Source organism: Mustela nigripes, chromosome 13 (assembly GCF_022355385.1).
Source record: "Mustela nigripes isolate SB6536 chromosome 13, MUSNIG.SB6536, whole genome shotgun sequence".
NCBI lineage: Eukaryota > Metazoa > Chordata > Mammalia > Carnivora > Mustelidae > Mustela > Mustela nigripes.
The window spans coordinates 4,920,817-4,945,402 of NC_081569.1; the positions used below are offsets into that span (position 1 = coordinate 4,920,817).

A 24,586-nucleotide genomic window follows, 5' to 3' on the forward strand; every position below is an offset into this window, starting at 1 on the left:
TGGCCCCTATATGTAGGGTAGTGCTCTAAGGACGCAACACAAAACCCAGAGGGAGCCTCTCTTTATGCTTCTCCAGACATGTGTACTTCCTATTCTGTAGACTATGTTCTTAAGCCTGTTGCCTATTTTTTTTTAATCATAGTGCTTTTAATTTTTTTAAGATTTTTATTTATTTAAAAAAAAAAGATTTTTACTTATTTGTGAGAGAAGGAGAGGGAGGGAGAGCACCTGCACACAGAGGGAAAGGGAGAAGCAGACTCCCCACTGAAGGGGGAGCCTTACCCGGGACTTGATCCCAGGACGCTGGGATCCTGACCTGAGCCCAATGGCAGACACTTAACTGACTGAGCCACCCAGACGCCCCTTTTTGCCTCTTTTTCTACTGACTATTTTATCTTTTTATTGGCCTACATGAAGTGTTTATTGTGCATGAGGGAAATTGTTTCTTTGTGTATTGGTTTTCCATTGCTGTATAACAGATGACCACAAATAAAATAAAAATTACCTTTTATTATCTCACAGTTTCTGCAGGTCCCGAGTCTGGCTATAGCTTGTTTGGACTGTCTAGTGAGGGTCTCCCCAGCTGCAGTCCACATACTGACTGGGGCGGTGGTCTCCTCGGAGGCCAAGCTGGGAATATGCTTCTGAGCTCCTCCAGGTAGTTGGCAGAATTGCTGTCGCTGTGCTTGCAGGACAAAAGCATCACCTTCTTGCCAGAGACTCCCCCTGTTCCCCAACTCCTATGAGGCCCCCCCCCCAACTTTGTTACCCTGTGGGCTTCTCCAGCATAGCCTCTGACTTCATGGCAGCTGATTTCTTCCGGATAAAGAGTCTCTAGCAGCACTGCTAACAAGACGGTCTTACAAATACATAACATAATCACAGGAGCAATAGTCTGTCATGACATCCTGTTGACGAGAAGCAGGTGACAGGTCCGCCCTCACTCACAGGCAGAGAATTTCAGCAGAATGTGAACTCCAGGAGGTGGGGCCCGTCGGGTGAAAACCTTAGAGTCTGTGCACCACAGTCTGCCGTGTGTGTTCCACACATTGTCTCCATTTAGTCACTTTGGGAGTTTTCTGCGCTAATTTTAATGAGACAGATGTATTGGCCTTTTTTGTGGCTTCTGTGTTACAAGTTGTAGTATGTTTTAGAAGGGCCTTCATCACAGTAAGATTGCTTAAACATTCATCCTTTTTTTTTTTCAACTCATATTTTGTTTTGATACTATTATTACTTTAGAATTTGTGGTTTTTTAAAAGATTTTATTCTTAAATCATCTCTACCACCAACATGGGGCTCAGACTCACAGTCCTGTGACCAAGAGCCGCACGCTCTACTGACCGAGCCAGCCAGGGCCCCACTTTGGAATTTATTTTGATGTGAGATTAGAGACAGAGATGGTTCTTCCTGGTTTCTTGCTTTGGTTCCATTGATATGACTACCTGTTCTTCTCCGCATTCTGCATGTGGCTTTCCTACTGTGGCTTTGTGATAGGTTTTGATTTTAATATGAATGTATACATTCAAAAAACAAATAGTATAAAAAATATGTATGTATTACATACATATGTATACATTTATCTGTGGTATTTGTTTTTTGGCTTTTTTTAGGATGGATTCTTTTTCCATATATATATGTTTGCACAGCTCAGGATTCAAGATGAAAGATTACACGGTGATAAATATTCCTTCCCTCTCTAGTCTACATACTTAATATATTCCCCAAAGGCTATGAGTATTGTCTGTCTCTTTATTCTCTCAGGGATATTTTATGTAGATATTGGCAGATAGAAACGTGTAATCCACTTTATCCTACCCATTTCCCCGAAGGTAGCTAAACCATACAGATATCTGTGCCTTTCTTTTTTTTTTTTTTCACTTAATAGATCTTAGAGATCTTTCCATATCAGCTCACAAATAACATCCTTATTCTTGTGGTGTTTTTTCCTGAATACTCAGTAGTATTCTGTTTACGGTTCTACCATAATTTATTCAACTGGTTCCCTAATTATGAACATTTAAGTTATTTAACATACTTTCAAAAAATGCACACACTGTGTTGTGTTGCAATGAACAACCTTATAGACATATAATTTTATACACCTGCAGATACATCTGCAAGAAGAATTTTTAGAAGTGGACTCTCTGGGGCATTTTAAGATTTGGTAGATAGTGTCACTGTCCCTCCAGAAGTTATACCAATTTACATCCGTGTCTGCCACGTATGAGAGCGCTGTTTGCCCACATCCTCCCCGGCTCAGTGTTTTATCGAACTGTTGGATCTTTGTCAGGCTTGTAGATGAAAACTCATGCTTCTGTGTACTTTTAAATTGCATTTCTCTTATGATGAGTGAGCTAAGTTTTCTCCATGTTTGTGAATCATGTGTATTATCTCTCCTGTGAGCAATCTGTTTCTTTTGACCTTAATTTTTTGGGGTGGTTAATCGTTTTCCTCTTGGTGTTTTTAGGAGCTTTCTATGTATTAGTAAAAGTAGACATTTATCTATGATATGTGTCTTTTGGCTTTCTTTAAGGTGGATTCTTTTTTTCATGCAGACATCTACTTTTTCTCTGCAGCAAAATTTAATGTTTATAAGTAGATTCTAGGTTTTTTGTCATGCTGTATTCTCTTTGCTTCTTGTAATACTTTATGGCTTCATTTTTAGATTTAAACTCTTTGATCTGTCAGGAGCTTATGCTAATGTAAGGCATGTGGTGTGGATCTGACTTAATTTTTTTTTTCAGTTCACTTGCCAGTTGGCCCAACACTATTTATGAGTAATCATCTTTTTGCCACTAATGTAAAATGCCCCTCTTATCATATACTAATTCCCATGTGTTTTGATTATATTTTGAGACTTCCTGTTCCCTTTATTGATTTATGTGTCTATTCATACACCAGAATCTCACAGTTTTAACTGATTTTTGTAGCTTTATGTTATGTCTTAAAGTTCTGGTAGGGTTAATTCACTCTCAGGCTTTTTTTCAATGATTTTTCCAGGCTATTCTTGCCTGTTTATTTTTCCGGGTGAACTTTAAAATCGGCTTGCTCGGATCTTTTTTTAAAAATCCTGTCATTAATGGGTTTTATGCAGCTGAATAATGTGATCAGATTGGTATTTTAGGAAGATTACTCTGACTGCTGTGTGGAAACCGGGTTGGAGGAAACAAGATTAGAGACAAAAAAAGACCAATTACAAGGTTGTTACAGTAATCCTGGGGAGAGTGGATAGACAGGAATGGAGGACAGTAGTGGGTTTGAGAGGTGCTTAGAAGGTCAGAGTGGCCAGACCCAGAGATGCCTGGGATGGGGAGGTTTGGGGGAGGCAGTGCTCAAGGATGACCCCAAGCGTCCTGGGTTAGGCAGCTGGGTGGTGCCATTCTCAGAGATTCAAAACAGATGAAATTGGGCTGGTTTTGGAGGAAGGTGGCAAATTCACTTCCAAACATGTTGAGTTTGAAATGCCTGCGGGCTCTCCTAGAAGAGTCGCCCACTGGGCTGTGGAATACCCAGTTCCGAAGCGTTAGTCAGGGCTCTGGGCTGGGGAGGGAGAGTTGTTGTAGGACAGCTGTGAGGCGGATGAGCAGGAAGTCCTGGAGTCTGCAGAAAAGACTGGGAAGAAACACCCAGAGATGCGGAAAGAGTCTGGAAGCCCGAAGAACATAGTTAAAAGAGTGAATTGTCACTAATTTCAGACGCTGCTGAGAGGTCAAATAACTTCAGCGCTGAGAAGTACCGTTGGCTTCAGTAACAAGGAAGGTCCATAGTTATCTTGGGATAACTTTTCAGCAGAGTAGAAGTATAGGGGGCTGCGTGGTGAGTGGGGGTTAAGGCAGTCCTGGCCGGAACCCCTTCATCTTGAAGCTTGGCTGCAGAGACGAGAGAGCGACGTGGACGGATGAGCCTATGGAGGGCCGGAGAGCTGGGATCCACTTTGAGGCGGAGGCAACACTGGGATGGCTGTAGGGACTTAGCGAAGCTGGCCGGTGAGAACGGTCTAGAAAAGAGTGATCCCATTAGGACGTTGGCGTATGTTCTCGGACAGTTTTGACTCTTAACTTTGTGGAGTTTTCTAATATTTTTGTTTGGCTCTTCTTACATTTTTCGAATCCAAAGAACTAAGAATTTAGAAGCTTAGTTGGCGATTAAGTTTAAAAGCAGAGGACAGAGAAGTGTACTCATCTGCCACCATTTGTGTAAACAGAGGAGGAGCAGAAGTAATGTATATTCTTATTTTCTGTGCATGCATAATCCATGTTTGGGAGGGCTCCCGAGAGACTGGTAATCAAGTTACCCTTTGGGCAGTGGGAACCGGATAGAAGGAAAACAACCGTGGGAGGCCGCCTCTCCACTGTCGGCTGCGTATCTTTTTATTTAAGACTGTAAACATATTACTTATTCAAATCATTTGGTCTAAGCTAGGTTATCTCTAAAAGCCATGGTTCTGGCTGGCAGAGCCAGAAGTTTTAGTTAGTGATAGCTGTAATTGTCTGTGATTTCTCAGTTCCTCTGCATCCACGGACCACTAAGACGGACCACTAAGAAGCAAAGCCGTGGTTTATGCTGTGAGGTGTGGATCTTTGCTTTTTCTCTCCTCTTCCCGACGGGAGACCAGAAACCTTGGGGAAGTGGATAGTCCCAGATCTGGGGTCAGGGAAGAGGACCGTGGCCTGGCACTGCATGGCTCTCTTGCGCACCCCATCCCACCATGGCCACCAGGGAGCGGTTCTCCTACCGTCAGTTCTGACACTGTCTGCCTGGAGACAGGATCCCATCCGACAGAGCAGGGGCCCTTGACTTCCCACCTGCCTGTCCCCCTCCCCCTCAAATGCACACGCTTTACGTCCCCAGCTTACCTACAACTTCTGCCCAACTTCAGGTCAGAGGTTCTTACGACCTCTCCCTCTTCGGATTCAGTTAATGTGCTAGAGCGGCTCACAGAACTCAGGGAAACAGTACTTACGTTGACCTGTTTGTTATAAAAGGATATAATGAAAGTTGCAGATAAACATCCCGATGGAAGAGAGGCACAGGGCAAGGTATACGGGAAGGGGCACCGAGCTTATGCGTTCTCTACTCTCCCCAAATCTCTGTGTGTTGAACCCCATCTTTTTGGGTTTGTACCAAGGCTGCATTACTAGGTATGAGTGATTAAATCATTGGCCATTGGTGACTGAGTCAACCTCCAGTCCCTCCCCCATCCAGGGAGACGTGGGGGGCACTGAAAGTTCCAGTCCCCTAACCGTGGGGTTGATTCTTCTGACAACCAGCCCTCACCCTTAGGTGTGTTCCAGAAGTCACCTAATTAATATAATAGAAGACATCTTTGTTGCTTTCATCACTTAGGAAATTAGGAGGCTTTTAGGAGCTCTGTGCCAGAAACAGGGATGAAAACCAAAGTATTTGTTATAAATTACAGTATCAGTTACAAAGCTGGTTTATGGGGAAAGGAAAGGAGAAAGGGGATCTGTCTTTACCCTGACACCGGCAGAAGCTTCACACGGGCTCTCCCCTTCCCGCTGTGGCACATCCCAGTGACAGTCCTGTGACTTTCTGTCTCTCCGTGATGGTTATAAATTATTCCCAGGGAGTTTTTACAAGATATCTTTTTTTAAACAAGATTTTAACAAGATATCTGCACTCTTACGTTAATTGCAGCCTTAATCACAATAACCAAGATATGAAAACAACCCAAATGCCCGTGAACAGGTGGATAGATAAAAACGATGTGGTCCCTATGCACAATGGAATATTATTCAGGCCCGAGAAAGGAGGATATCCTGCCATTTGCGACACCACAGATGGACCTTGAGCTCATTAATGGGAAGCGAGATAAGTCAGAGAAAGACAAGTACTGTACCATTATCACTTACATGTGGAATCGAAAAAGATTAACCTTGTAAAAGAGTAAAACAGTGGTGACCCGGGGATGGGGGTGAGGGGAGAGGAGTGATGGTGTTTAGGGATACAAGCTTGTCACAAGTAGTAAATGAGCTGTAGAGATGTAAGGGGCAGCATGGTGAATATATTGTGATTTTATTGATGTGACAAGTAGCGCTATACCAGCAATCATACTACAATATATAAAATGTATTAAAGTAACATGCTATATAATTTAAATTTACACAGTGTTAGGTATCAAATTTATTCAATAAAAAGGTAAGTGTAGAAATGGAAAAAAATTATTGCCTGGAACTCCAAAAGTTTTCAAAAGATCTCAAAAACCTTCCAAAGAACAAACAAGTAAAATACACTGAAAATGAAAGAAAAACCCTTTAGCATTACTCAGGAGTGTTTCATTGTGGCTTCAGAGCAAATATCTGAATTCTTGCACAGGTTAAACATATTTTAATCTCTAGTTTTATAGTCCACACGATCACTACCCCACCGTGGACCATCACTGCAAAGTATTGAAATCCCACAGACTTAACCAAGTTCACTAGTGCTAGTTTTCCACTTTTTAGGGTACCAGGTACTGAGGAGTAGTTGATGTTAGGGCTGTGTTAGTGCCTAATCGGAGCCAGCTGCACTCTCACTCTTCCGACAGCTGAGGAAGCTGGTTGTGACTGTTTTCTTCTCTGGGTTACACTGGTGGGGACAACACAGGACCAAATCATTAGCTTTATGACCTTCATTCCTGGCCACTCAGTAGCTCCCCAGGCTCCATGGAGCTGGGCCCTGGGCTCAGAATAGGACATCCGCCTGGCCCCCGCCTCCTCCCCCCTTCCCAGAAGTGAGGCTACCTGAGCCTCCCTAGGCAGGGTCAGCCTGGCTCATCCCTCCGGCCGCAGGCCAGAGCTGGAGAAAGGCCCCCCGCCCTTGTAAGGGACAGACCAGGCCGACCGCTGAGAACTGACACTTGTCATGTGCTGCCCCAGGCGTGAGCTCAGTAGCCCATCCGACGCAGGGCAAGCCGCTCCTGTCCGTTTTCCCCTCCCCGTCTGTAGGCAGAGGTCGGTTCTTGCGGATAAGAAAAAAAAGGGCTTCCTTTTGTGAGTTCTGCCCATTTTTTTTTATTTGGTTGAGAAGAGGAAGGCCCAGCTAATGCCCAGACTCGCAGTTTTAACTCAAATTCAGTGAAGAACTTGGTCCCACCAGCACAGCCTTCCACTGAGGCAGCTTGCGTCCTTCTGGAGAAGAGGATGAATTTTTAGAAACTTCTCATCCGGGCACAGTCCCTCAAGAGATTCCCCCAGGGACATGTCCCAGCCCCATGTGAGGGAGAACATGCCAGATGCACGGCTGGACGAGGGAGGAGCGGCCGGCCTGGGAAAGTGGTGGTCTGGCTCCTGCGGCTGCTGGGGGGGCTGCAGGGCCCCGGTTGCGGATGGTGTGGCGGCCATGGCCGACCTGCATGGGCCTTCCTCACTCGCGTGACTGCGAGTGCCTCCCTGAGCAGGTACCCACATGAGGAAAAGTACCCTAGGCTCTTTGAAAACGAAAACAGGATGTATTTTTTTTTTAAACTCGGTGTGCTTTATTTAGAATTGCCATGTGCTGTTGTAGCTAACTAAATAGACCAGATTATTTAATTCCCCCCAAAAACATTTTCTCATGATACTTTTCTAACTCCTTTGAGAAATTATACACTGATTTTGTCTTTTAAAGATTTTATTTATTTATTTATTTGACAGATCACAAGTAGGCAGAGAAGCAGGCAGAGAGAAGAGGAAGCAGGCTCCCCGCTAAGCAGAGAGCCCGATTCGGGGCTCCATCCCAGGACCCTGGGTTCATGACCTGAGCTGAAGGCACAGGCTTTAACCCACTGAGCCACCCAGGCGCCCCTGATTTTGTCTTTTAAAGTCATGTAAAAAAAAAGTATTTTAGTCATAATTTCTGCTGGCTCTGTGGTAGAAAACCTCCCCTTTCATGTGTCTTTGGAAGTTATTGGGGGTAAAGCTTAAAAGGGCACCCTTCATTTATTACAGTGCCACAATTTTAATTTTTAAAAAGTTAACTTTTGGGGGCACCTGCGTGGCTCAGTTGGTTAAATGTCCAACTCTTTTTTTTTTTTTTTTTTAAATTTTATTTATTTGAGAGGGAGAGAGGAGAAGGTCAGAGGGAGAAGCAGACTCCCCGCAAAGCTGGGAGCCCAATGCAGGACCCAGTCCTGGGACTCTGGGATCATGACCTAAGCCAGACCTGAGCCTGACCTTAACCAACTGGGCCACCCAGGTGTCCTAAATGTCCAACTCATGATTTCGGCTCACGTCATGATCTCGGGATTTGTGACATCGAGTTCCCCGCCCCTCGCTCTGTGCTCAGTGGGGGTCTGCTGGAGATTCTCCATCTCCCTTTGGCCACCCCCCACATGCTGCTATGCTTGCACCCACTCTCTCTCTCACACACATAAATAAATAAATCTTTTTTTTTTTTAAAGATTTTATTTATTTATCAGAGAGAGAGAGGGAGAGAGACCGAGCACAGGCAGACAGAATGGCAGGCAGAGGCAGAGGGAGAAGCAGGCTCCCTGCCAAGCAAGGAGCCCGATGTGGGACTCGATCCCAGGACGCTGGGATCATGACCTGAGCCAAAGGCAGCTGCTTAACCAACTGAGCCACCCAGGCGTCCCCAATAAATAAATCTTTTTAAAAAATTAAACTTTATATTTGGAAATGTAAAATGTACCCAAAAGTAAGGAATAGAATAATGAACGCCCCCCCATACTCATCACCAGTTTCAATATTTTTTCCAGTTTTGTTGAGATACAGTTGACATATAAATTACTTTAGTTCAAGGTGTACAGCATAATGATTTGCTGTATGTTTATGTTGTGAAATGGTCATCACAGTAAGTTTAGTTAACATCTGTCACTTCAAAGCTCTATGTTTTTGTGTGTGATGAGAACTTTTATATCTACTCTTCAGCAACTTTCCGATGTACAGTAGAGTTAACTACTGCCACCATGGTATGGTGTCCATGACCTTCCCAGAGTTTATTTACCTTAACCTGGAAGTTTGTACCTTTGGACCACCTTCACCCACTCCCCGCCCCACCCGCCGTCCCCCAGTAATTTTCAACATTTTGTCAGTTTTGTTTTCTTTATCCCCCCTTGGTTTTTTTTTTTTTTTTTAATTCCAAATTACAGATTTCTTCTGGACTCAGTGACTTGTCTTACCAAGTCCCATCACAGTGGTGTAGGCAGCGTGATGGGGAGTGCAGCCAGAGGGAGAAGGAGAAGGGTGGTCGGCAGCGGTGGGGGGTGTTTCTTACCTCCAGTAGCTCTGCAGGAAGAAGCCCGTGCCAGGATGCAGCTGGGTTCAGGCGCTGAGCCCCTTTCCTGCCTGATCTGAACAACCCACCTGACCCTTCTGGCGTCTGAGGACACCTGTGGCCTCAGTCTACCAGCCAGCTGCTGTCCCGTATAGCCTGCCTCCGGGCCGGCTCCTTCGCCCTCTTACTGCTCCGGCTGTAGCTCGCAAAAAACAATCCTTGGCTTCCACAGTCCCTCATATCACTGTCATCATTCTAAGAGGCAAATCAGCTTCTCCTGGGGAAATAACTGGGCAGACCCAGTTTACCCAGAACTAATCTCTCGGGTCACGATCACAGCATCAGAGTTCAAGGTCAGACTGCGTTCAGCAGAAGGCCTCCCTCTCCGCCAAACACACCACACCAGGCAGGAGGACGGGGTGGGAATGGGCAGCCTCAGACTTCTCCCTTCGTGGGGCATTTCCTGGAAAGATAGTACGAGGCCCGTAGAGGCTGGGGGTCTGCACTAGCCTTGCCATGCCCACGCTTATCCCGGAGGGGCTGGAAGGGAAAGTCATCATTTTATTCTGGAAAATTTTAGCCAGCCACAAAAGAAGAAGGAAGAGAATAACAAACTCGCATATGGCTGTCACCAGTTTCAATAATTACCAACATTTGGTCACTTAAACTTTCTGATAATGCACCCTAGCGGGAAAATAGAGTTTTGTATCCCCACTCAGCATATCTCTGTTTATAAATTACATACATTTACACTCTGCTGTTACATCGTGTGCACAAGAAGTAGAAAGCGGAGTGGAGGGGCGCCTGGGTGGCTCAGCCTGTTAAGCAGCTGCCTTTGGCTCAGGTCACGATCCTGGGGTCCTGGGATTTGAACCCTGTGTCCCCAGGGTCGAACCCTGTGTCTGGCTCCCTGCTCAGTGGGGGCTCTGCTTCTGCCTCTGCCTGTGCCCCTCCCCCTGCTTGTGCTCTCGCGTTCTCTGTCAGATAAATAAATAGAATCTTAGAAAAAGAAGAGAAAAAACTGAGCGGAAACAGAGCTTCTTGTGTCTTCTCTACACCCCATACCCTCTTGTACGCCCCTCTGAGAGGCACACACTCTGCTTTGGAGCCTGGTTATTTGGAAACGTAATAATAGGGCAAACATGTATGAGAACGTGCTGTGCTGGAGAGGGAAGGTGCTGGGCGCAGGACGACGGGTCTCACGGCTTCTAGCCCACTGCACCCGTGGGTGCCATCCCCACCTCTCCAGGTAAGAAATGGTGCAGCCCGGCCCAAGATGCTGACCCACCTGCCTCTCCCTGAATGGGAGCCCCCAGTGTGAACCCTGGGCCCTGCACTCTGGGTGTGTTTTATGCTTTGCTGTTCGTTGGTTCTTTCTTCCTCTCTCTCTCTCTCTTTAAGATCTTGTTTATTTATTTGATAGAGAGTGTGAACAGGAGCAGGGAGAGAGGCAGGCAGAGGGAGACAGAGAAGCAGGCTTCCTGCTGAGCAGGGAGCCCGATGTGGGGCTCGATCCCAGGACCCTGAGATCATGACCTGAGCCGAAGGCAGAGGCTTCACTGACTGAACCACCCAGGCTCCCCACTTTGCTGTTATTTCTTGTTTTGACAGATTATTTCTCCTGGCCCTCTGAGGTCATTTTGATTGCTTTCTTTGTGTGTATGTGTGTGTTTGGACTTTCGCTGCCATAAAAAACAAATTTTTATGTCTTTCATTTTTTAGAGTAATCTTTTATCTTAGTTTATCTCATTAACTTTACTTCCCTTTTAGTTTTCGTTTACAATAAGGAGGAGGAAGGGGGAACATAAGGGCCCCAGATGTGGTAACAGGACAGGTCTCCAGCGGAAAGTGGGGTGCCAGCCACCCCTTCCCTCGCCCCCACGCCCCCGGCCTGCTCTGTTCTATGTAACTTCTTTGCACCTTCACGGTAGGGCTCATTTGGTCCTTTGGAGATCGCATCCCAAATTCATTTGGTCAAAAAGGCAGAGTCTCCAGGTTAAAAAATCCACAAACAAAACCCAGAACGTCCCTGTGGTGATCCAGGGGCTTTGAGGGCCAAATTCCCCTGCCAGGCTGGAGTAAGCCTGGCCCACGGACAGTGCCCACTGGCGCGCAGCTGAGAGAGAAGTCTCCCCTGGTTCCCAGGAGTTAGGAGCTTTACAGTCTGGCAGAGCCAAGACCTTGCCCTGCGGCAGGTGTGTGAGCGCCAGCCCCGGCCCGTCCTGACCCACAGATGGCAAAGGAAGAGCCTGCGGCCCGCAGGGAGGAAGGAGGAGTAGGCCAAAGGCTGGTCTGGCCCTGGAGAGTTGTAAAGGAGTTAGGTTTTTGGTGTTTTTTTTTTTTTTAATCTTTTTCTTTTGATGGTGGTATAACAGAGTCTCTAATCCAGCTATGAAATCCTTTTTCTTCTGCACAGTTTATAAGGTAGAAATAAAATAGCCTGTGTAACCCCAAGGCAGTGAGTTAATAGCTCTTTTCTGTTGTGGGCAGGTCCTCATGACTCCCTCTCTGCATCATGAGAAACAAAGGAGATACAGGCTGTGGCCGGAATGATCCCTGGCTGGGTTCCCAAGAGGGGCACAGTTGTCCCTTTGTTAGACTTGCCCTTTGACAAAGAGCGGGCCGGTAGCAGCTTCCATTAACTAGAGTTTGCGTTAAAGCTCAAGGAACCTGCCTTACTTCCCACACTCTTCCCCGCAAGCAGTCCATTCAGTCCCTGTGGCCAGTCTTTTATAACCTCCCAAGAGCTGAAGCAGGGAACTAAAGCAGAACGCCATCACGGGCAGGCCGGAGGTCCTGCGGAGCGCAAGAGTGTAAGTGTGGCCTTGGGGCCGCGTGTGAGCTTGCCCTCTCCACCTTAAACTTCAGCCTGTCAGCTGTCCCAACCCACCATGCTGGGGAGGGGGGACACAGATGCGAGCTCCAGCACACAGAGCACTTTAGAATGATTGAGGAAGCATCTTAATTCCCTGGGAGGAAGCCTGGGGTAGACAGTAAATGGCCTTCGGACTTGTCAGCTCACCTTTAATAAAATATGAGGTTCGACACCTGCCGCAGATGGCCCTGGGGTCCACCAGCAAGGGGTAGGGGTGCCGTTTATGCCGCAGGACAGTCTGAGATCCCAGCAGGGCTGGTGTCCTTCCCTCAAACCTGAACTCTCTGGTAGATTTACTAGAACGTAATTTCTTCGGGAAAATTTCTCACTTTTACTTTCTGTCTGTGGGGTGCCAGCAAAAATCACTCACAATCTCAAAAGTATCTGATTTTATGTAGGCTCCTTAGATAAGGAGGCAAAACGGCAAGGTGAGGCCAACACTGCATGAGGCCCAGGGTCCACGGTTCAAGTTTCCTGTTGCTACCGGCTGTGTCATCCTGAGAAAAGTCCCTCCCCATTCTGGATCCCAGTGTCTCATCTAGAGGAAAGCATGGAGATTGGGGGGCCGGTGTGGGCAGTGGGCAGTAGTCCCTTTGTTGTCACTTGTGAAGCTCACCCTAATGGTCCAGCAGCCCCGTTCCCTCCTCTTGCTCATCCTGTGGCTCAGGGGGGCCATTTATTAGGTTCAGGTAAGATGTGATGGGGACCTGAGGGGCTCCCTTCTGAGTGCTCTCGTTGGGGGACTTTTCCCCCCCTTTTTAAAAACAAGATTCTGTATATTTGAGAGAGAGAGAGAGCACACAGCAGGGGGGAGCAGCAGGAAGAGGAAGAAGCAGACTCCCCACTGACCAGGGAGCCCAATGCTGGGCTTAATACCAAGACTCCGGGGCCATGACCTGAGCCAAAGGCGACTGAGCCACCCAGGTAGCCCAGTTCTCTTTCTTTTAATAACATTGTATAGAAATGCCATCATAAGCTAGAATTGATCTTTGTGGCAAGAAAAAAGTGCTACTTGGTCCTTCACGGGTAAAGAATGTATTATAGCCAGGCACCTGGGCGGCTTAGTCATTTAACCGTCTACCTTCAGCTCAGGTCTTGATCCCTGAGTCCTGGGATCAAGGCCCACACTGGGCTCCCTGCTGAGCAGGGAGTCTGCTTCCCCCTCTGCCCCTTATCCCGCTCATGGTCTCTCTCAAGTAAATAAAATCTTTATTTTTTTTAAAAGGTTTTATTTATTTGACAGAGATCACAAGTAAGCAGAGAGGCAGGCAGAGAGAAAGGGAAGCAGGCTCCCTGCTGAGCAGAGAGCCTGATGCAGGACTTGATCCCAGGACCCTGAGATCATGACCTGAGCTGAAGGCAAAGCCGTAACCCACTGAGCCACCCAAGCGCCTCTCAAGTAAATAAAATCTTTGTAAAAAAAAAAAAAAAAACACACACATGCTATAGCATAAACAGGACATGCATATGTAGAATATACTGTAGGATACTTTTAATAATGATCTTCCTCTGGAGGTGACAATAAACAGCTCTCCCACTCTCAAGCTCATTTCCCACTCTTGAGCTCATTTCGTAACAAGGGCTTAGTAGTCACATGGAAGGATCTGGGGTTTCTAATAAACCACAACCTGATACGCCAACAATGTGATACATCTGCTGAACGTTAACTCCAATACAGGGCATAGATCAGCAGTGCTAATCTGAGGAGGTACTTTTCCCTCTAGGAAAGGTAAGGAAAGTCAGCGCAGCTTTTCAAACATTCGTGCTGGGCCGCTGCTCTCTGTGGGGGTGGGAGGAGGGCAGCAGACGGTGCCCACACACGCGAAGATGCTTAAATGAGATCTGGGTCCCCTGGGGGGCTGCTTGGAGCACTCGGTCCTCTCTGCCGTTGGCTCTCGACTTTTCCCCGGAAATGCACAACTCTGCTCATCTGGAAGGTTCCTACGTCCTGTTTCATCTCAGAAAGCATTCTCCATCAGTCCTGGCCCCTTCATGCCTCCGCCTCCCCCAGCAGCCATCCTGATCCCTGCACAACCTGAACCAGTTCCCATCCACGCAGAGACACCTTCAGAGAAACAGTTGGGGAACCCGAGAGCAGGGCCGTGTGCACTTGGACAGCCAGTTCTCAGCAGCACCTTGAACCGTTCGAGACCTGCCTCCTTCCCCACAAAGCCACCCACAGAAACTAGTTAAGAACTGGCTGTGGCCGTCTACTTGCCAACTCAGGAGTCACTCTGACCCCTGCCCCCCACCTGAGCCCCGCTCATTGCCCCTCACTGTTGAGGTCTGTGGGCTGCGCGCCATCCTCCGTCTGCCTTCTCTCAGAGTTGGGCACTTTCCCCTGCCTCGGGTGACCACGCTGTCCTTTCTTCCCACACTCAGCCCCTGGCACTTAGATCACAATGTGAAGCTGAGTTTGGCAGCTCGCCCCTTCGCCGGTGAGGGTCCCGGGTGAGCGTCCCGGTGTCACGCCCCATCGTCAGGCTGCTGACACGGGCCCCTCCGCGGTGCGCCGTTCCCATCTGCTCCGTGCGCCCGGGGCGCGTGTGAATACTCGTGCTCGCCCGGGCCCCGCAGAGATTGCTGGACCTCCCGTCTGCGCCTGTATTTCAGAGTAAAAACCAGTGCCCCATCCAAGGACAAACAGAAAGGAAAGGAAATCCAGCTCAATTCTGATTTTTCCCACAGTGCCACTTGGAATGTCATGGGGCGTCCTCTCAAATCAGTCCTGCCTCCTCTGTGTCGCCCCTGCCCTGCTGCTGCCCTAAACATGTGCGTGGTCTCCCCGCGTGCGGTCCAGCCGTGGCGCCCCGACTCAAGGGAGAGGAACTTCTGTAGATGGAGGCACGGAAGCCTTCTCTTCTTCATTTGGTGTCTGCTCCCGTGTTCCGAAACAGGATGGCATCGGGCAGAGTTTGCGCCTGAGGCCATCCTCAAAACATGCCGGAGCCAGTCTGTAGGCCCTTTGGACTTGGCACCCCTCTTGGGGCTCTTCAACAAAAGCAGGACTCTCCGGCTCACCACGGCCTCTCTCCGCTGTCACTGCCGTATTAGTCGGCGCCACTGTGGACCAACCATTCCTGAAACTCTGGAACTTTGAGCAAACTTTTTCTTTCTTTCTTTCTTTTTTTTTCCCCTAACTCCGATCTGCTGCTGGTGACGGCTGTGGCTTTCCTCCATGCTGCTGTTCCCCTGCAGAGCCGAGGCTGAGCGAGTCATGGAATTCTCACAGCAGGAGGAAAAAAGTGTGCGAGTTTTTGTTTGGACAAATGTGTATCATATCTCCTCATGAGCCCTTGGCCAAGGCCAATCACAGGGCCCTGCTGACATTCTCTTCATCTCCAGGTGGCAGCTCTCAGAGGCGACCCGGCATGGGTACCTAACGAAGATCTGGGTCCCTTGGGGATCCTCGGGGAGGCTCAGAATACTGGGTGAGCCCCTAACTGTGGTGCTGCTCTTGCCATCCCGAAAGGGACTCAGGGTGGCCTCACCTTTGACAAGATGCTTCTCCGTGTCCACCCCCCTAGGCATGTGTCGTCTGCTTAGTCGCCTTGGGCTGCCCTGACAGTAGTACCACAGACTGGGTGGCCTAAACAACAGAGATTTATTTTCTCACCGTTCTGGATGCTGGACGTCCAAGATCAAGGCGTCAGCAGAGGTGGTTTCTGGTGAGGCCCCTCTTCCTGTCCTCACACGGCCTTTCCTGTGCGACGCGCTCCCCTTGCCTCTTCCTCTGCTCGTAAGGACCCCAGAGCTGTTAGATGAGAGCCTCATTACCTCATTTCACCTTCAGTACCTTCCTGAAGGTTCTAGGTCCACAGACAGCCACACTGGGGGGTGTGAATGAGGGCAGGGGAGGGGACGCTTCAGCTGGCAACGCCCAGGATCCCTGGGATAAGGCAACTTTCAAGTGCATGATCTAATTTCGTTTTCTCCACAAGCCTGTGGGAAGTTATCGGCAGCATCATTTCCACTTTACAGATAAGGTGAAGTGACTTGCCAGTAAGGAAAGGTTCTGGGCTGGAATGGTTTGACTCCACATGGTCTTTGAACTGCAACATGGAGGGCCTCCGGAACATTGGAAGTAGAGCACTGTGCACCTGCTGAATTAGGAACTGTAAGGGTCACCAAGTATACGGAAAACTGTTTACAAAATACTGTTGAGTACAGATTACAGACCACAAAAATAGATGTGCTCTGTGGGTCTGAGCCTCGTACAAGCTGAATAAAACTTGAAAAGGAACAGAAAGCATGATGTACTTGGCCTTCAGTGTGTCAGGGCTCTGTTTCTCTTTTGTATTAAAGTTGATCTAAGAAATACATTTTTAGTGAGCGCGAGCATGGGGAGGGGGAGAGAAGAGTCCCCAGCCGACTCCCCACTGAGTACAGCAACCAAGAGTTGAAGGCTTAACCCCCGGGGCCACCCAGGCACCCCAGAAATACATTTTTAAATAACAGAGTCTTAGCCCTCAGCAAGCATCACACCATAGTGTTTCACGGGTGTCCTTGCTCCAAGTCCACTTTGGTCCCCAGCTTCCGTGACTGAACACCAGCTTGAGCTCGTTTCATGAACAAGGCTGGTCCCTGTGAGCCGAAAAGGCTAAATCGCCCAATATCGTTTGGAGGGAGATCAGCTGCCACAGGGATAGAGAGTTGCAGTAGTGCCACGGTAAGGAAGAGGAGAAAATTAAAATGGTAGCCAAGGCCATTCCCCCCAGCCCCCAGCCAAGTCCAAGTAGCAGTTACAGGATTTGGGCCCATAGGGACGAATGCAAAAGAGGCACAAGTGTCAATAGCGCATATGCGTGTCGTAGGAAGTCTCTAAGATGTTCTAAGAACTTTCTGCTTTTTCGGAACTGCTTCTGGAGACTCTCAGCCCACCTCTGTAGGCCGGCCTCTGAGAGCCCAGTGTGGTAGCGTTTGTGCTCTGAGAGCCCTCAGTGAAAATGCTGTGTCTTCAGGTACATGTGACCTCACCGTCGTGAACATCGGCTGCATTTCCGGAGAATCTTTCCTTTCATCCTGGAACAAAGTCATCTGTCCCTTATGTCTCCTGTGTAAACAGGCTCTGAAAAAGTGTGGGCATGTCTCCTCCTGATTCACAAAGGGATTTCAGCCTGTCAGTCCCTGGAGGGGTGTGCAGATCGCCCGAGACCAACGCCCTGCTTACCCATCACAATGGCTGTTTCACTCCGTGAAAAAAAGTTGTTGCTCACCTAGATCTCTTTAAGAGTTAACAGATTTGGGTTGTAAAAATAGAGTAGAACCGTTAGATTCCATTAGCCCAGACATTTGATTAGCCCACTGAAGAGAGAGAGGAGTCATCCCCAAATCCAGCGTGAGAAAATCCGTATGTTTAACAAAAAAAAAAAAATTAATGACCCATTCTTAGCTAAAAGCAGCTCCCTTAGAAAACCATATTCTATCGTATGATTCCTTTCAGAGTAACCTCACTATTTACATAATTCCATTTACATAAAAGAAAATCTGTTTTTAGCTGTTTCACAAACACGGCTCTTGCAGAATAGCATGTACAAATTACACGCTTGTCACATGCGCGATATAATGGGCCCGCTTGGCATTTGGTCTTTGACAACCAAAAAATTGCCTTTTATGATGCCAGGCTCAAAAATGTTACGAATGTATCCCAAGCCTTCCTTAACTAAGGACTTTGGATTTATTGAGCACGGATTTACCCTGAATCTGTTTGTGTTTCACCTGTGCCATGTTGGGGAATGAGTTGCATATTTTCAACTTGTATTGAGGTAGTATTTCTTCTCTCTTTGCTTAACTCAGGGACTACAGACTCAGATGTCTGATACAGTAGGTCAACCCAGTGGTCTGGTGTAAGCATTAAAAGTACGAGAATGGGGGTCCCACCTACAGAGAGCAGCCGCTCTCGATTTCCGGGGCTGTGGGATTGGTGTGGGCAAAGGGTTCGGGTTTTTCACTGGAAGCCTCAACCCTGAATTTTTAAACATTGTTGATTCAAAATTTCAAAAAGACTCTGTGCAGGACAGATAGTCCACGGTCTGTAGGTATCCCATTCTTGTTCTCGTATCCAGCCTTTCTCCGGCTTAGATGAGTACATTTCAAGGGTACTCCTGAGTTGTCTGGGGTGTGATGTATGAACCCATGGTCCTGCCTCAGGTTTTAATATTACCATTAATATTAAAATTTTAATATTACCATTCTTTCAGCTTTCACCTTAACACACTGAAGACTGTTCTCAATTGCTCTGTAACCTTATGGAAACAGCCCCACGTGCTACGTGATCTGATTTGCCTTGACTCGAGGCCTAGTTGTAAACACTTGTAGAAAGCTGAAACCAGTCTTTCTGTCTGCTGTTGTTACCTGTTGCTGTTCTTGATGGTGAATGGCAGTGTCAGTCCCGGGCTGACTCCTGTCCCTTCTCTCTGCAGCCCGCCCTTCACCAGGCTGATAGCGTGCGTGGGACCCGCCACCACGGGCTGGTGGAGAGGCCAGCCAGGACCCGCTTCCACCCTCTCCACCGAAGGTCCGGGGACAAGCCAGGACGACAAATATCCTTTCTCATTGTCTTGGGGGGAGGCGGGGGGGGAGTATGAGTTTTAAAATGTTTGAAAGGTTTTCGGGATTTATCTTCCCCACGGTTCCCCTTTGGCCTCAAAGCCTTCATTTTATCTGATGAATGGAGGCGATAAAAATAAGTGAGTTGGAAACTAGAAACATCTCCACAGCTAAAAGCTGGTAAGATCATCGTGGGTATTTACTTGATGAAAACACAGATAGAGTTGAGTTGAGTGAAGGAGAGGAACATAAACAAGCTGTAATTCAGCCCTCTTGCAAGGCCTGCTCAGTTCTTCAGAAAGCAGCCAGGTCAGAGCAACACCTGACTTTGAACCAAGTTAGAGAGTTAGTCTAGCTAAAACAGAGAGGTGTGTGACTAATTTTTATTTCCGTTGACCTGGTGACCTGCCATTAGAACTTAAAGAGGAAATTTCATAGGATCTTCTATTTATGGAGTTTCAAACTCAGCAAATGACACCCAAGATAAAGAGCTCGTAGTTAGGAAAATTCTCAGGCACGGCATACCCCAGATCCTATGCTGTTAAGTAGGAATAAGGAGAAGGAGATTGCGAATTCCCCGGACAATTTCGTTCATCAGGGGGCTGGGGCCCCGGGGGTCAGGGACAGGCACTGCTGGGCCACCAGCTCTGTGCTCAGGGCTTTGGGGACACAGAACCGAGCCAGGTTTTGTGGGAGAGGACAGAGAAGCAGTGTGCCAGCAGAGCCGGGGTTCTCCCTGCACGCTGCTCACGGGTAGAGGAAGGCGCAGGAAGGCGGGGTGAGTGTTACTGCAGAGCCGAATTCCTGGCAGTGATGGCAGAGCTGGCTTCTCGAGAAACCAGGAAGTGGGGGGAGGGCACGCACGTTTGCTGAGCACCTACCCAGGCCAGGCACTGTGCTGGGCAACGGATGTGTCATTTAGTCCTCAAAACTACTGAATTTTCGTTTCTTTTTTAACCCCCGTCTTCCAGGGAGGAAACTGAGCGTCCAGAGTCACTTCTCTGAGATGCCACTGCTGAGGTTGAAAGGGCACCAGTTCCACCCTGGGCCAATTCCACCCTGCACCACTAGGTGGGTCAGCCCCAGGGATACACACACACACACACACACACACACACACACACACACACCCGTAAGAGAGGCCCTAGGGGAGGAGGTGTAGGACCCACAGACAGAACGGTTTCTCCCCTCTTTGGCCCCCAGGGACACAGCACATTTGGTCCACGAGAGACCCTGACTTGTAGTCCTTGTGTACTTTGTGACCACTGTCAGGGAGGGTGGAGATGACGACTGAGCCTGCAGGTTCTCTTCTGGAATGTGTCCTCACTTCCACAGAACGCTCGGGGGAGAGGTGAAGCCCGCCGAGTCGCCCGCTGGTGCGCATGCGCGGGTGGCGTGAGCGCATCTGACCGTGGTCTAGGCGGCGGGGAGTTCTCAAGCAAAAGGCTTTGAGTGTTTCTTTGCTTGATTTAAATATGTCTTTCTCCAATTTCTCAATTCTCTTTTTCTCCCGTCAGTGTTCTGAATATTGTAGTACGTATGTGGCATATTTATAAATACATATTTGTAGCTATCTCGGAACCTTTTTGCAGCAAGTGTGGTGTAAGGATATACATACGCTCACCCCTTTTTTAACCGAAGGAATAACGTAGAAGAGGAGGGGATCGAAGGAAAGTGACAGATGGGAAACATTTTAAGTAGTCACCAGTGTCCGGCCCCTGCCCTCGCGGTGCTCGCGGTGCTTGCGGTGCTCCCGGTGCTCCCAGCCCGGTGTGGTCAGTTGTCGCCCAGACCGAGAGGGCTGCGTGAGCTCATAGAAGGGGCAGCCTGGACCCGGAAAAGGGAACCTGGAGGCAGATCCGACCCTGGAAGGTGAAGCCACAAGTGAGGGAATAATGCAGTCCTGTATTCAGCAGAGATCAGAAGGGATATCTACAGTGTCCCTTCTCTGTACAGATACTGTTCTTTTGTTTGTTTGTTTAGATTTTATTTATTAATTTGAGAGAGAGCAGGAGCAGGAGGGGAAACACAGGGAGAAGCAGGCTCCCTGCCAGCACGGGGCTTGATCCCAGGACCCTGGATCATGAATTGAGCCGAAGACAGATGATTCACCACCTGAGCCACCCAGGCGCCCCCTGTACAAGGGCTGTTCTAAACAGAGGAGACTCGGTGGTGAATAAGATGTGTCCCTTCATGAGTTTATAGTTTATAGTCTGGGGGAAGGGACAGAGGCAAACAGGTAAAACAACGATTTAGGCAAATGACTGGTGGTAAGTGGTACAGAGAGAGGAAGGCTGCCGGAGAGGGAAGGTCTTGTGCAGAGTCGCACAAGGAGTGACTACACCTGTGTTCAGGGGACTCCGTCTCCTGCCAGGTGATCTACTGTAGGGTGTAACTTGACCCCATGTATGGGTCACCTTATGGGAGCAACTGCAGAAAACCAGTCACCTCCAAAGGGGAGGGGAAGCAAAAGTCAAACATGCAGATAAATTAAAGTTCATCACAGTACAGGTCTGAGACGTCACTCTGTATGCTCTTCCTGCGCACCTAACCCGGGCCCAGGGACCGGACATTTGCTGGTTCAAAAAAGCCTCTTGAGCTTGGGGCTGTCCGTAAATGGACAGCGCGTCTCTCCTGCAGGGACCGTGAGCTCCCATGAAACACAGGAGAGGGATGATTTTATGTTGACGATGCTAATAGAGTCAGGAGAAGTTAGAGAAAGATTCCATCTTTCCTTTCATGGCAACTTCATTTAGAAATAATTTGCTTAAAATGATGGCCTTTCACGTGTGTCTGGTGCCTCCCCAACGTCTGTCTCCCGCTTCTGTTCTTTGCAAGTGTTAACACTGATTTGAACATTTGTTAGAACAAAAAGAGAAACTGCATTCAGAATTCTTTTCTTTCAGCTGTTTCCTGGCTTGGAAGTTATTTTAGAAGGGGCAGACCAGCGTAGACAAGGATTCAGTCCTATGATACATAAAATGAAAGTTGTTTAATAAATATTCTGGCTTCCTCCCAGAGTGGGCAGCTACAGCAGGCAGAGCTCTGGCATGGGGAGATTCCTTCTGCAGTGGGCGGCTGTGGCCTCAGTGAAGGCAAGTGCTGTGGGCTTTGCTGCCTGCGTGGGCAGCCACCAAAGGCAAAGACCAGGACACTATCCAGCTGGGCTCTGGCCTGGGGCCACCCTCAAGGCAGAGGAGAGGCACTGCCTGGTCCCTGGCTGGGGCCCGGGCTTGAGAATTCAGAATACAGGCTCTTCTACCCTTTCCCAAGTGCTCATGCCTTCACCACCCTCCTCACTCCTCAAGGGCCGCAGACACGGGTCCCAAACACCATCTTGCTGAATTTCTGAGCAATTAACATAATATTATCCCTGTGGATAACACACTGAGAAAGAAGGGGACACACTGAAGAATCATAGAAAATGCTTTCCTCTAAATATATTTTTAGAAAGAGGGGAAAATAATAGATATCTGGAAAATTTCTGACTTTTATTCCCAGCAAGGTTCAAGAGCATATGGTGTCTGGGAAACCAGCACGAACAGTCGGGAGGAGAGGCATTAGGACCGGCCACAGTTCGGAATGGCTTTCCTCTTTGGAACAGGCTCTGCTCTGATTCTTCTCACACAATGAGATGAGGATTTTAGGGCACCGGTTTATAGAACACTGTTTCTTTGACACAGACGGCCTGCTAGGTTTGAGAAGCCCTGCTGTCTCTCCCCCCACCCCGAGCCTCACCGTTGAAGTCGGGGCTCCAAGAAGCCGTGCGGTTAAGAAGCGTTCTCTCTTGCCAGGACTAACAAAATGTATTTAATCACAACACCCAGTTTTTACCTAATACCCATCAGTGATTTCCACTATGAAGGACAAGGAAATGGGGTGGGGTGCGGAGTTTTCAGACTTCAGGATTCCCTGTGCCACCGAGCTGTCACTCACGTGTGGAGGGAAGCAGGTCGCCCTCATGCAGGCAAGGACTCCAGAGGATCCCACTCAGACACTTTCCCAAACATCTGACTTTTAATTTAATTAATTTTTAATTTAATACATGTAAGATGTATTCTAGTAGGATGTAGTCGGGAGGCAGAAAGGGCAAGAGGAAGTAGCACGATGGTGAAGACATGGTTGAGCAATTAGGAAGGAACCAAACTGTGACCAGCTTTAGGTCTTAAATCTGACCCTGGAATTCGTCTCGGTGGCAGGTTCTATTAAGCTGACTCGGAGATCCGTCACCCCGGGAGGTCCCAGGCCTGCCCCGCAAATGCTGGCCCTGGGAGGACCCAGAGTCCCCGAGACTGGGAGAGAACGTGGCCAGCATCCAGGCTGCCTGGAGCAAGCTGCTCCTGAGCCCTGCCCCAGGTGCCCTCACCACAGGGGAACAGGAAGCCAAAAGGAGAAGCCTGGCTGTGCTCTCCAGCCACGAGGCAGGCAGCCCAGAAGAGAGGGTGGAACTCTCTGGGCTTCTGTGGCTCAGTGACCCCACCCATGGGTACGTGGGCCAACAGATGTCCTGTCTTATCAGCAGAAGAGCTACTCCCCTTCCTCTGGGGAAGAGTGAGTAAGAAGCTTCCCTCTGCCGCTGCCCATGCGGAGAAGGAGTAAGGGCGCCCCTTTGTTGGTGGGTTGAGGCAGGAACATGAGGAGGAGTTTCCTCTCCGAGCTCTAGGCACTTGGGGAACACCTTGGTCGGTGAAGTACTGGTGGACGGACTACAAAAGGGGCAGAGGTGCCAGTGGGGAGGAGGAGGAGGAGGTTTTCAGGGGGAGTCTGGAGTATGTTTGGTGACGAAGCTGAAGGGGCAGCAGGAAACTCGGACTCTGTACACTGTTGGCAGCCGGGGGTCTGGGTTTGTGACTTCCTGGGCTCCCCAGCCTGCAGCCAGAGGCCGGGGTGGGCCCAGCTCACACCTCCCCAAGTGTGTCCAGGCCCCTGGGGCTGCTCCCCATAGCGGGACACCTGGCAGTTCTGCAGCCCTTCTCCCCAGCAGCTCCCTTTGCCAGCAGTGTGGGCTGAGAGGCTGTGGGCCGCAGAACTCAGGGAGCGTTAGGACTGGAGGGAGGCGAGGAGGCAGCCAAGGAGCTGGGGAGGAGGGCCCTGGGGCGGGGTGGGGAGGGGGGCAGATACAGAGGTGCAGGTGGGACCATCTTCAACCTCACTAACTGATGTGCGCAGGACGCGTGGATGGCCAAGAAACTGGGCTGGCTCTTTGAAAACCCTGTTGCCAGTTTCTTTTCTGTTTGGTTGCTGGCAGCTGGTAGGCATTCCAAAAATGCTTGTTGAATTAGTGATAAATTCGGGTTTACAAATAGGCTCTTTTCCCCCCATCTTAGGTTATTCCGTAGGACCTCTTGGTCTAGTGGAATTGTCAGAGCCACCCAAATGAACTTTTCTGTAATCTTTTCTAGGTTGTCCTTAGGTTGGCCTTTTTTTTTTTTTTTTTAAGATTTTATTTATTTTTGTTGATAGAGCACAAGTAGGGGGAGCAGCAGAGAGAGGGAGAAGCAGACTCCTCGCTGAGCAGGGAGCCGGATGTGGGGCTCCATCTCAGGACCCTGGGATCCTCACTTGAGCTGAAGGCAGACGCTTCACCGACTGAGCCCCCCCAGGAGCCCCACCATTTGGTTGACTTTAACTGTAAGCCAGTAACACTAGTGGTTGTCTTGATGCCAACAGTTCTTGGGTTTTTTTTAATATGCAGTAAGTGAGATATGATAGTGAGAATTAAGAATGCTCAGAGGTCACAACGTTTCATGTTTGATGCTTCATCTCAGTCGTATTAAAAATCCCAGCTGGGGGGGGTGCCTGGGTGGCTCAGTGGGTTAGGGCTCTGCTTTTGGCTCGGGTCATGATCTCCGGGTCCTGGGATCGAGCTCCATGTCGGTCTGTCTGCTGGGTGGGAAGCCTCCTTTTCCCTCTCTCTCTGCCTGCCTCTCTGCCTGCTTGTGATCT

At 48.7% G+C, this 24,586-nt stretch overlaps 1 protein-coding gene and 1 long non-coding RNA gene across 2 annotated transcripts in view; one reads left to right on the forward strand and one right to left on the reverse strand.

Annotated features, from left to right (window-relative positions):
• The window catches only part of CRTC3 (CREB regulated transcription coactivator 3), an 87,866-nt gene that overhangs the window by 30,094 nt on the left and 33,186 nt on the right, over positions 1 to 24,586 (forward strand). Inside the window, exon 3 of the mRNA XM_059371171.1 lies at positions 18,514 to 18,633. Within this exon, the coding sequence (XP_059227154.1) occupies positions 18,514 to 18,633 (120 nt within the window). The remainder of the gene's footprint in view (positions 1 to 18,513; positions 18,634 to 24,586) is intronic.
• Positions 3,931 to 9,472, reverse strand: LOC132029068 (uncharacterized). Its single transcript, XR_009407682.1, has 3 exons — positions 9,217 to 9,472; positions 4,860 to 4,972; positions 3,931 to 4,000 (listed from the first exon to the last, which is right to left on the reverse strand). It is a non-coding gene; the product is annotated as an uncharacterized LOC132029068 (long non-coding RNA).